General features: G+C 40.3%; 1 protein-coding gene across 1 annotated transcript; it reads left to right on the top strand.

The window, feature by feature from the left end:
• The first annotated feature begins 889 nt into the window (after positions 1-889).
• On the top strand, positions 890-12526 carry LOC139725091 (development-specific protein LVN1.2-like). Its single transcript, XM_071636179.1, has 4 exons — positions 890-1145; positions 1383-1571; positions 3046-3140; positions 11334-12526. Exons 2-4 carry the CDS (start codon positions 1406-1408, stop codon positions 11409-11411), a joined length of 339 nt encoding a protein of 112 aa, XP_071492280.1. The 5' UTR covers positions 890-1145; positions 1383-1405; the 3' UTR covers positions 11412-12526.
• The last annotated feature ends 912 nt before the right edge of the window (positions 12527-13438 follow it).

The raw sequence follows: 13438 nt of genomic DNA, 5'->3' as shown, positions 1-13438 counted from the left end.
ACAGTTATCATATTACGGAACAACTCCATCTCCAATAAGGTCGAAACACATGTTTTGTTTTTTTTTTTCTTCAAGGACAGACTCTAAAAGAGCAATATTTCATGGCCCGAATTTACGACGGCGGTACGATTAAAACCATGGTCAATTTTAATGGAGCGCCAAGTGTCGCATGGCCTATGTCGTTAAGAAATCAGTCATTTCGTCAGCGAAATAATAACATTTTGTCGACGAAACTGTCGTTATGTGGACGAAATGACTGATTTTAGAACGAAATAGTCAATGCGACACTTGGGGCTCCATACAAATTGTCCATGGTTGAAAACATGGTTTTAATGGTCGTACCAACTTCGTGATTTCGGGTCTATATATTTTTGAATAATACATAAGTCAGAACAAATTGACTCTAAATCTGAATGAATGAAAGAAAGTAGACACTGCAAAAGGTGTTAATTGAGAAAATTTGCTTAGACGGTCCGAAACTGTCCAAATGCTAATCTCACCAATGTGTGTTCTTGGCGATAAATGAGACATAAAGTCGAATATAACACCCCTCATCAACCACAACAGAGGGATCACCAGTTTTAACAGTTTTGACACACTTCTTTACCGCATTTTATTTATGACACCTTAAATTTCAAAGAAGTAGCATCATCTTTTTTTTTTGTTGAAAGTGAAAAGTGTGAAAAGTTTTTTTTTATGATATGAAAAAGGACAGATATCTAAAGACTTATCATGTCACACAATTCTACAAAAAAAGTCTTACAAAAGGTACAATAAAATGATATCCCATTCGTTTTATGGTCCTAAGCTTGTTATTTAGAAGTTATGTAGAAGAATGATTTTTTTTCCAGAAAATATAAACAACTTAAGATTGAATATCTGGACCCGTTTTACATATTTTGAGTCCTCATTTAAAATCAGGAGGTGCGTTTTTTCCTTTTGTGTTGTGTTGCACGGTCATACATATGTTTCTATTTTTCCTTGGTCATGTTTGAGTACATGTATTTCTTTTATTTCTTGTGTTCTCACAAACGCCCCTTTCTACTGACTTCAGGCGGGAAATTTCCAATGGATCATCTTCGACCAATACAAACTTTGTATCAAAGAACCAGTCACTGCACCGACTATTCAGAACTGCGTTCCAGGTAGACAACAACACCATAATCTTGCATGCAATAGAAAACTGTAAAATAAATTAAACTATCAGTTCATTGAAAATTCTACTAAATTACTAATTAAAAGATATCTATGTGTGTAGAGACGAAATAGGATGTACAAAAAATACCAAGTAGTATGTCGCTATTTTTAAGGATCTATACATGTATTTCAAATCTGTATCTCATTTTTTTGCCACCTCTTTTTTCCCCATCCTAATTCGCTAGAGAACGCTACGTTCTATGGTACCATGTCAATTGGCGGACCTTCTGGACTTATGGTTGACCTGTGGACGTACGTGATGTCCACCCCAAAGGACCCTTTGGATGGGACGGAATCAGCCACAGTCATCCAGAAGAACTGTTACCCAGTCGGTAACTCATTCGTGGGTGTTTGGTACCAGGGATCTGAACCAGGTATTTCTTTTCTCTCTCTCTGGGGATGCAACTTTTGAAGTGTCACCGCCTCTTCCATCCTCAAGAAAAAGCCTTTTAGTACAGGTCACAGTTTTGGACAGATAGAAGAGAGAATTTCAGCTGTAAAACGTTTATGAGGCTTACCACTTTTAATTATTTTCTTCCAGCCTTTCTCCCAGAACACATCTAATGCATGGGTGAAAATACGGTTACAGTTCGTTATTTCGAAGCTTCGTTAATCAGAAAGTGAAGTAAGGTTCGTTATTTCGATGTTTGTTGCTCCATTAATTGAATAATGTTCGTTACTCCACAGGTTCGCTACTTCGAAGATACGTTGTTCCGAAGATTCGTTAATCCGAACATAGAATAAAATTTGCTATTCCGTACGTTCCTTAATCCCTTAGATTTAAAACGATTAACGAACCTTTGATTAGAACGAGCCTTATTTCTTTTCCGATATAAGCCTTCGAAATAATGTCGCATCACTTTAAGCTTTTTATCTCTACAGGGCTTACAGTGTATTGACATGTATCAAATGTGACCCTGCACCTCAAAACAAACAAAAAGTCGCCAGACATGAATTTTTAGTTAAGACCATATTCTGAAAGAGTAGACTTTAAGCTTTAAAATGATGTATAACTCTCCTAGAATGTACTCTCCTAACCTATCTAAATATTAGAAAGAAAGGACAAACTCAGGAAAAGTGTGAACTGAGAAAAGAGGCTCTGAAGTACAATCTCTATTCAAGCGCTTAATCTTTACCAAACCGTGCTGGCTGTGCCATGAATGGGACAAAAAGCAGGAAGTAAACCACCAGAGTAACAACAATGAAGGGATTATCAGCTTAAACTGAAATTATGCATGCCTCATTAACACATTCTGCTCATAATAAATGCCAACTTTCAAAGCAGTAGCACTATCCTTTCAAAAGTTATTAGAGTTGAAAGTGAAGAGTGTGGACAAGGTTTTTCAGAAATGAAAAAGAGATTCTAAAGACACACGTAATCACACTATTCTACCAAAAATGTTCGAGATAAACAGCTAAGAAAACACACTTTCCTGCCCGTTTTATGATAACAAATTTTAGCATAATGTAAAAGAAGACCCGCTCTTTCAGAAAATATGAAAAAGTCAAGTTCGGCTAGGTTGACCCATTTCACTTATTTTCAGTCCTCACGCAAAATCAGTGTGTGCGACTTTATGCTCGTTTTGAGGTGCACGGTCACAAATTTACAAAACCTGACCTTTTTTTAAAAGTGACAATAGCCAGCTTAATCTTAAAACAATGGCGTAAGCAAAATAATTTCTTTGCTACTTTAGCCTGGTGTTGTGGTTACGCAGCATTAATTTTTTTTTTCATCCTCATGACATAGATGATTATTTTTGTTTTTGTTTTACCTTTACCGGGATTGGTTGTTATATGGAATAATACTTGTATTTTGAACCAAGAACCAATCATACCTTGTCCTACTAGTTCCCATGGTGTCTACTTCCGGAGTCTTCAATATGACCGAAGGCATCCCCGATCCCGATGCTTGGTTCACCCTCCCCAGTTACTGCCAGAAAGAGGTACGTTTGGCTGTGCTGCAGTTATTTTCATATTTGTGATGAACAAAAGAACAACAACTTTTTTTTTCTTTGTTATTTCCAAGGAGCTTTCATTAAAATATACATATTTATGTATTTTGTTAAAGCAAATCATTAACTTCGAACAAGACTAAAACAATACGCAGGAAATCTTTAGATACACAGTGTACAAAATAGCAAGTGTGGGTGTTTATTTCATATTACCCTCCCCAGTAACTGCCAGAAAGAGGTACGTTTGGCTGTGCTGCAGTTATTTTCATATTTGTGATGAACAAAAAAACAACAACCTTTTTTTCCTTTGTTATTTCCAAGGAGCTTTCATTAAAATATATATATTTATTTATTTTGTTAAAGCAAATCATTAACTTCGAAAAAGACTAAAACAATACGCAGGAAATCTTTAGATACACAGTGTACAAAATAGCAAGTGTGGGTGTTTATTTCATATTACATGTATGTATAAATTCCATTTCATTACGCGTAAAGTTGTGAAGGACATAACTTTTGATAATTATGATGATCAATGTGATGTTGACTGAAAAGAATGATTAAAGAAATTACAACACGATATCTTTAAATCCCTTCCGGGGGATACCTCCAAAACAAAGTTTCACTGATCTGGCGGGATGTCTCAGTCGACACTGTCCATGTGTTTAACCGCTAGAGTGTAGGCAAAATCATAAATGAAGTTTGAACGCAGATAAAATGAGTGAAGTTATTCAAGAATTATGCACATTTTCCGGCAGAGTCAAAGTTGCAGTATATGAATATTACGCCTGTTTTACAAAATACACTGTAAATGATAGGCCTATATGCTGACATTACGTGTGTATAATTCGTAGGCTTTGCATGCATATATATATATGTCACCGACGGGACAAATAGGCGTCCACTCGGTATTTAAGTAAATACAAAAGAAATATAAATATCAAAGTGGGAGAGCAATTTTCTAAATCTGTTGTTCATATAAGAAGACTGGGGGAGAAAGAACGACGCATTATTAGCAATTCTTTTAAATTGAATAGTAAATTTGTTTATTTATTTATATTTTTAGATCTGAATAACAATTACAAAACAATATATTTTGGAATACAAGAATACAAAGAATGAAATTAAAATGTAAACCTAAAACAACGCAACACTGTGTTCAAGGTAGAGAGCTAAACCATCTCCATCGTGATCCAGGCTGTGCACATTAAAACAGGAGACTGACAAACTCCGTGATGGCGAGAGTATGCCTCAGCCACCGATATTAACTGGTGTTAAATGTGGATAAATTATCCACAAAACAAGCGAGAGTGCGGGGTGTCCAGTGATGTTGGACTCGGATCAGCTCAGTGGATGAAAGCGTTCTTTTGTTATGATTTCTTCTATGACAACAACAAACAATTGCGCATGCGCATTAACAAAAAATACACAGAAATAAGCAGTAGTAAAGGGGGCATACGTGTTGAAATATTTCGTATCATAACACTCACCCGCGCTTTAAAATTATTGTTGTCCTCAACAATAAGTGAAATTAGACCAATATGAATTAGATGAACAAAGTTATTACATTAATGTGACAAACATACTAGCCTGCATTAGACACTGAGGTGGAGTGCTCGCTTCCATAGCGTTGTGGTTTCCTCCTCGTTCTTGTTGAGCCTCGACATTTTTTTAGAATCTGCGCCGCTTCCTCGACCGCAAGTTCATCTTCCTCGTCATCACTCGAGAACGTGCAGGCAGTAAGTAGATTTCGATGGACCGTTTTGCAATTGCCTTCGTCGTTATGTATGACATAAACGTCCTGTTGTGGCATTCTACTTTCTACAGTCCATGGAGTTGCCAGCCACCTGTCTGCGAGTTTCTGCCTACCAATAATGGCTTTATTGGCTAATAAAACTCTGTCGCCTTTGCAAAACGGTGCTTCTCTCGCTGCAGTGTCGTAGATCCCTTTCATTTTCTTGCGGGCAGTGTCCGCTTGTTTCTCGGCAGTGCGATAAGCTTCCCGTAGCGTGTTGTGTAGATCGCCAACATAGGCTGATACTTCCTGGGGCTCGTCTTCATCAACATCGTCGTTTCCAGCCATGAGATCGAGAGGAATGCGAGGCTCACGCCCAAACATCAGGAAGAATGGCGAGTAACCGGTACATGAATGCCTTGTGGAATTGTAGGCATGTGTCATGGACTCCACATATTCTTTCCAGTTAGGCTTCTGTGAAGGTTCTAGCGTTCCAAGCATGTTTAGGAGAGTTCCGTTGAACCTCTCAGTCATTCCATTCCCCTGGGGATGATATGGAGTGGTTCTGCTCTTCTCCATGCCAAGGACTTCGCAAAGTTCCTTAATTACAGCTGCCTCGAAACACCTGCCCTGGTCGCTGTGAATGCGTTCTGGTATGCCATAATGTACAATGTATCTACTCCAAAGTGTCTTTGCAACAGTTGATGCCGTCTGATCCCTGGTGGGGAAGGCTTGTGCGTGTCGGGTGAAGTGATCAGTTATCACCAAGATGTTTTCTAGTCCATCTCTTGACGACTCCACGCTTAGGAAATCAAGGCAAACCAGTTCAAGTGGTCTCGTACTCTTGATCGGCATCAGTGGGGCTCTCGATTTGCATTCCTTAGTCTTCCTGACAGTGCATCGTCGACATCGTGAGATATATTGTTGGACAACAGATTTCATACCTGGATAGAAGAATATGTCTTGCATGAGAGCCAGTGTCCGCTCAACACCAAGGTGGCCCATATCTCGGTGTGCTCTATGCAGTGTCTTCTTCCTCATGCCCTTCGGCAGAACCAACAGCTTGCGGTCATCCGGCCTGACATACCATAGTACTCCCTCTTCACAAATCTCTAGACGATTCCAATGACGAACCAGCATCCTCACAGGGACCTTTTCCTCCTTCAGTTCCCGTGATTTGGGGTTGTTGCGCGTCTGAAGCAGCTCAATGACGCGCTGAATAGTCGTATCTTGTCTTTGACATTGGGCGATTTCACAGAGGGACATGCCTGGAACCACCGTTGAAGCCTCTTCCTCTGCATCACGCACTTCCATGGCATTGACTTGAACAACTTTTACTGGCGACGGGTCCTCTTCTGTGCGAGTGGTTCCTGAACAAGAGAGATCCAGCGTCCTTCTAACATCCTCTGACGAGAGTCTTGAAAGACTGTCAGCATTATCATTTGACTTTCCTGGTCGGTACTTGATATCGAGGTTACATTGAGCCAGATCATTCACCCAGCGTTGACCGTGCGCATCGAGGTGTGCCTTTCCGAGCACATACGTTAGAGGATTATTGTCTGTCACTGCAGTCACCTTCCTACCAAGAACGTAGTCTCGAAACTTCACGGTTGCCGCCCAATGTAGCGCTTTGAATTCCAGCTTGTGTGCTGGATACCTTGCCTCTCCGGGTGATAAGCTTCTGCTGGCGTAAGCAATCACTCGCTCCTTCCCGTCCTGTTCCTGCGCTAAGACTGTTCCTAGACCAGATATGGATGCATCAGTCTGTAGAATAAAAGGCAGTTCAAAGTCAGGGTATGCAAGAATTGGAGCCGATACCAAAGTCTCCTTCAGACATTGAAACGCTTCTTGACATTGCGGGGTCCAGACATCTGCTACGGCTGATCGTTTGCCTGGTTTCACCTTGCTTCCAACCAGAGCGAACAATGGATTAGCCTTCTTTGCATAATCTCGAATGAAGCGTCTATAGTATCCTGTAAAGCCGAGGAAACTTCTGACTTCCTTCTTCGTCTTTGGAATAGGCCAGTCTTTCACGGCTGCGATCTTTTCCGGGTCGGTAGCTACGCCTTCCTCTGAAACGACATGCCCGAGGTACTTCACTTCTTTCCTTAGAAAGTGACATTTACTTGGTTTCAGTTTTAGGCCATGCTGCCGCAACCGGGTGAAGACGTGCTCCAGTCTTTTCAAATGTTCCTCCAGAGTAGAACTAAAGATGATTACATCATCTAGGTATATCAATAACTCGCTGAGATGCATGTCACCGAATACCGTATTCATCAAACGCTGAAAAGTCGCTGGGGCGTTCATCAGTCCAAAAGGCATTCTTGTGTATTCATACAGTCCCATTGGAGTAGTAAAGGCCGTCTTCTGCCGGTCCTTTTGTGCCACTTGGACTTGGAGATATCCTGACATCAGATCAAGGCTTGTGAAGTATTTAGCTTTGTGCAGCGCATCCAGGGATTCTGGGGAGGGGAAAGGCATCGCGAACTGTACGGGTATTCAACTTCCTGTAATCCACACAGAGCCGAATTCTACCGTCTTTCTTCCTGACAATAACGATCGGCGATGCAAAGGGACTTTTACTTGGTTTGATGATCCCGGCTGCTTGAAGCTCCTTCAAATGGTCCTTCACTTCACTGAAGTCAGATGGGGGAATTCGTCTGTAAGGCATACGAAAGGGGGTCGGATCAATAAGAGGGATGTCATGGACTATTGTGTCAGTACATCCAAAGTCTTCCGGGCCCTTGGAAAAGACATCTTCGTTTCTCTGCAACAGTTCCTCCAGTGCCTTCATTTCGGGAGGCGTCAGCTCACCAGTCGGTAGGTTCAAATCAGGAATCTGTGTCTTGACTTCTTGACTGAAAATATTCACCAGTATCTCTTGAGGGGAGGCATAGTCTTCCAACTCAATTTGTTTGCCATCAGCTTCATTTTGGATCGCCGGCATTTGAGTTACAATTTCTAACTTCCCAAGTGGTGTATTTCTGTTCAAAGTCATTGTGTTTGCAGACATGTTAGACACTGTTACCGTCACCTTCTCGTTTTCGACAGGAGAGAATGTAGCATCTACTTTGATACCGTGCGAATCATAGCCTTCGACCAGAGCCATAAAACTGCGCCCACGTGTGCACTCTGGAGTACTGGCCCTGATTTCCATGCGCTGTCCTGGATTTATTGTTAGCGGTTTCTTTCCCTCAAACCGTATATCTCCAACGTATCCAGTCTCGTCAGCAAGATCAAGGCCATCACAGTTCAATACCTGGAACGCCAAGAAGTAGGGAGTCGACATCTCCTTTACTTTTCCCATGAAGTCCTTTCCGTACATCGTGTGAATTCTGTCACGGGATGCACGTAGAGCATTGGTGCCTAACAAGCAAGATACTTGTCCATCCTGTCCAATTCCTGGGACTACCAAAGCCGGCACTGATTTCAATTCAGTCCCGAGCATTTGAATGTCCAATAGGATGATACCGTCATGAGGAATGTCTTGACCTCCGGCTCCTTCTATTCTCACAGGACTTAACTGGATTTCTTGCTTCTGGAGGTGGGGGTTGCTTAAGACAAAGTCTTTTGTGATCGTCGTTACCTGAGAACCAGTGTCTAAGATAGCCGTACACGGTTGACCACAAATCATCACCGTAGTGCTGTTCACTGGTCCTATTAACGATTCACCATGGCCATGCTTCACCTCTCCTCGTTTAGGGCTGCGTTGCTCATATACTCCTACACCCACAGATTGCCCTTCATCTGCGGGTCGTCCTAGTTTGACTGCGTACGAAGGGTTGGGCAGGAGCTGGCGATGTGCCCAGGTTGTCTGCATCGGTAACAGATCAACAGTTGTCGGCGGGTCTGTCTTTCTCCTTTGTTAACTTGTTCCTTTTCTTGAAGCCGCTGTTCAAGACTCTTGATGTGACGGTGCTGTTCCTCTATCGTTTGATAGAACAGGTCCATCTGTCTCTCTTGAGTAACGGCCAGCTCGTTCACCATCTTCACAACTGTATCCAGATCTTGGGTGTTTCCTTCTTTCCCTTCCTTCGGCCTGGTCTGCTGTCTGTACACTTGGGCAGAGGCAAGTTTCTCTTCCGCACCGATGACCCGTAATTCTTTCCGAAGCTCCCGGAATGACATGTCTCTCGGCCTCATTGGTGCCAGACGGGCTCTCACCTTCTGATCGCGTAAGCCGTACATGAACTGTGTGGTCAGCATAGCGTCACGGACCGACTCTCCACAGAGGGCTGCCTGGTCACCACGATCTCGTGCAGCCCTTAGTTTAGCCTCTAAAGCTACTGCGTACTCCGACGGCGTCTCATTGGCTTGTTGCGTGCGTGAGTAGAAGTTTGCCATGGGTGATGATGTGACATCACTATCCCCATACTCATCGAGCAGTTCTCTGAATGCCCTCTCGGCCGACAGTTCTCCTCCCTGAAGCTCTAGATTCAGGATCAGGTCACGAGCCCTACCACCCGTGTGTCTGACGACTTCGTTAAAACTCGCGCGGGGAGAAATGTTTCCTCTAGAATCAAGAAGGTAACGCATGTCACGCACCCAGTCATCAACACTCATACCCCCTTTACCTGTGAACACATTAACACTTTTCAACTGCTGTGATACAAGGAGCGTCGGGGTAGAGCTGGAGTAGCGTCCATGATGAACTTCTGGGGCAGGCATCGGGTCGAATCCGGCCAGCTGTAGGGGTGATAGCCTTGCTGTCGTCATGCTGGGTGTACGTTGAGAAACGGGGGTGTCACATGGTGATCCATTCGGCGTGATGGGAGACAGATGCAGTGGTCCTGGTGTATCCATCGTGGTCAGGTAGTCCTCGGTCCACAGTCCACAGTGTTGCGTTGGTTTTGTTTAAATTTTGATGAATTTAGTTATAATATCGCTAAAACACAAATTGCGGTGATCGTTCTTTCATTCAATCTTCCCGGGTTTCGGCACCAAAAATTATGTCACCGACGGGACAAATAGGCGTCCACTCGGTATTTAAGTAAATACAAAAGAAATATAAATATCAAAGTGGGAGAGCAATTTTCTAAATCTGTTGTTCATATAAGAAGACTGGGGGAGAAAGAACGACGCATTATTAGCAATTCTTTTAAATTGAATAGTAAATTTATTTATTTATTTATATTTTTAGATCTGAATAACAATTACAAAACAATATATTTTGTAATACAAGAATACAAAGAATGAAATTAAAATGTAAACCTAAAACAACGCAACACTGTGTTCAAGGTAGAGAGCTAAACCATCTCCATCGTGATCCAGGCTGTGCACGTTAAAACAGGAGACTGACAAACTCCGTGATGGCGAGAGTATGCCTCAGCCACCGATATTAACTGGTGTTAAATGTGGATAAATTATCCACAAAACAAGCGAGAGTGCGGGGTGTCCGGTGATGTTGGACTCGGATCAGCTCAGTGGATGAAAGCGTTCTTTTGTTATGATTTCTTCTATGACAACAACAAACAATTGCGCATGCGCATTAACAAAAAATACACAGAAATAAGCAGTAGTAAAGGGGGCATACGTGTTGAAATATTTCGTATCATAACATATATATATATATATATATATATACATGTATGTCCAATCAGATCTTTCAACATGGAGGCGCAGATATCATTTTACCATCGAGCACGAACAACTTTGCGGTAAAGGTTATGAAGTAAATGTCAGGTGGTTTCTTTCAATGTTTTTGTTAAAAGGTCATACATTCATCATTATGTATTTGTAATAGAAAACATAGTATTACCTATCAGCCAAGTGAAATGTTAACTCTTAATATTCGGTACTTCTTTTATCAATTCTTCCCCAATGATGCATAACATTGCAATTCAATTCAATTTCAATTCAATTTTTATTTTCCACTCATGGGGTGGAACACCCTCGTTAGCCAAAGGTTGGTTTTCAGAGGGGTCCACACATACAGGTTAAAAATGCAAACATTATACATACAGTATGACAAGGATATACATCACGTAATATGCCAAGAACAAGAAACAAGGTACAAGCACCATGATAGCTTGTTTCAGAGACAAACGAAGAAAAAAGAAAAAAAATATCTACAAGGCCTTAAATTACGACATCAAAAAAAAAATAAAATAAGGGCATGTGACACTGATTTTTTTTTTTTTTTGCAAGACAATTATATGGCTCCACAGGTGTGAACAAGGCATTTAACCCTCCCAATTAGTATTGTTATTAATATGATGATTATCATCATCATCATAATCAGAACTGTTTAGCGTCATTATTGATGTCACACTGTTCATTATCATTAGATATCAGAAATAATTGTCGTTTTTTACCGTAATCATTATAGCACATCATTTTACATTGGTGTCCTATTTTTAATGACGATATCTTGACACCTTTTTGTTGTTGTTTGTTGCTTTTTAAACAATATTATTGTGACATCTGTGTTGTTGCTTTCGGACTTCTTTCAGGTCAATGAAATACCACACCGACATGCTCGTTCTATCAAGACCGCCCACGACTATTTTGTCCCTCTGGCTGGGTTCTAGAGTCGAGAAGCGACGAGATTACACTTCTATCTATCTGCTTGACATCACTCGATAATTTCACTTGCATTCTCAGTGTTAACCCTATGATGCTCAAGCTATTTTGACCCCTTCCAGGCCCAAGGGGGGGGGGGGAGGGCACATTCTGCCCCCTATATATCTTTATCACGGTCATAATTGGCACATGGGTAGAGCAACTCGTACTCTACATGACCTAACATTTTAAATTTCTCAAGGTCACCCATTGAGGGCGCTAATTACCAAAATATAAGGAATTACATAGGAAATATGTTCAAATCATGTTTTTTTCTTTATATATTTTTAATCCCAGTGTATATGCTGTTATTTTATATCAACCATTTTAATATTTGCCACTAAGGAAAAGCAAGTAAAATCTCACCATTTGCTTTGGTTGAAATTTCCCAAGGCCAGCATGTGGGGGCGCTATTCATTACAATATAAAGAAATCTCTTATGAGACCTATGATGTCTTGCTTGGAAAAGGTACATAATATAGGTATCACATTCATATTTCCATAATATTGAAATTTTGAGTTTGCAGATTGATAATGTGATACACAAATAATATTGCAGGCTAAGCTTGTGTGAAAATTACGAAAAATAAAAGGGTAGTCTTTGGAAAATGCTGTATTTTGGATCCTTTCTATTATATCTATTGTTTGATGTCTATTTCTTAAAAGTAAAGTAATAATAAGAGGACCATTTCAGAGTGATTCACAACCATAATTACTTCACATTTCGGTCTTTCAGAAATTACAGCCAAGAAACCCTCATTTCATCCATTATCATATTGTGAACTACAAATTGAAACAGAAAATCATGCAAAATCTGACGAACATGGTTGTCAGTTTACAGTTACCATGGCAACCAGCAATATCGGACGTAGCTAAATTATATATCAAAATGTTTACAATCAGATTATAGGAAAAGTCACCAAATTTGGTTGAAAATATCGGAAAATAATTGAAAATAATAATGGTCATAAAAGCAATCTCGCAGTGTTCAGTGTTTGTTTTTGTTTGTTTTTGTTTGTTCTGTATGGTAGTTTTTGAAAAGAAGAACACAACAACATTCTAATGATGTTATTCTGCATTTCCTGGTTATTGTAATAAAGCTAGTAAATGAAACCTTGAAAGCCTTTTTTTTTGCAGTCATTGTAATGTTGTTTTCGTGCACTGTGTGCTTAATGTTACTTGCAATTTTGTCGTCATACATTGTACTTGTAGCTTGTTACAGTATTTTCTTCTAATGATCTTCGCAGCAAATGTTTTGTTGTAGTTGTAAAACTACTTGTAGTCATTGGAGATTTGCTCTTTTTCCTTCTCCCTATTCCTTTTTATGAAGATAACAATTGTAAATGCAATCCTAAACTGAAAAAGGAAAGTCGTAACAAAATTTTCAGTGAAATAAATGGTGACGCAGTCACTTTAGCAATAAGTAACAATTTCCAACTCCTTTCTATTGTGCCGGCCGGTGTGAGTTCGAGTAGGTTGAGGAGAGTTATGCATGTGATACTGAAACAGAAGCCGACAAACTCACACACACGCACACTCAAACTCAAACATAAACACACGCGTTCGCGCACATACAAACACACTTTGTATCTGAAATTTGACTGTACTTTGCATAATTCGTACATTGTGTCTCTTTAGCTCTCATACGACTGATACCCTCCATTTCAGTCTTTCTTGTTATTTATGTCCCGCCTCTATCAAGGGAATGGACCTATCACTTTCAAATTGGTCTCTCCAGTGGGCCTGGTAATGTCTTCTCTTTAAAAGAAGAAATCCACTCCAGAATTTTATAAATTTCCTTTAAAATAGAGAAAACAAAATCCTTGCAGAACAATGCAAAAATAATCAAAATCAAGTGAGAAATCAAGAAGTTAAGACATTTTTCATGAAACTTCATTGTATGTTTCCACAAACACTTCTTTACAAGTCATTATGAATATTCAAATCAAAAAGTTGATGGTGTCATACTTTGACGATTTCTTGTTCATTTCCTATA

The sequence above is a fragment of the Diadema antillarum genome, unplaced genomic scaffold (assembly GCF_040938485.1).
Source record: "Diadema antillarum isolate AM-2024a unplaced genomic scaffold, OU_Dant_1.0 seq00000015_RagTag, whole genome shotgun sequence".
Taxonomy (NCBI): Eukaryota; Metazoa; Echinodermata; class Echinoidea; order Diadematoida; family Diadematidae; genus Diadema; species Diadema antillarum.
The sequence above is the reverse complement of the archived record's forward strand: the minus strand, read 5'-3'. Positions and strand labels throughout refer to the sequence as shown.

Coding starts and splice junctions, on each gene's coding strand:
- LOC139725091 (XM_071636179.1), top strand. CDS start 1,406: ATGTCAATTGGCGGACCTTCTGGACTTATGGTTGACCTGTGGACGTAC. Junction 1,572..3,045: donor GTACCAGGGATCTGAACCAG/GTATTTCTTTTC, acceptor TTGTCCTACTAG/TTCCCATGGTGTCTACTTCC. Junction 3,141..11,333: donor CCAGTTACTGCCAGAAAGAG/GTACGTTTGGCT, acceptor GACTTCTTTCAG/GTCAATGAAATACCACACCG.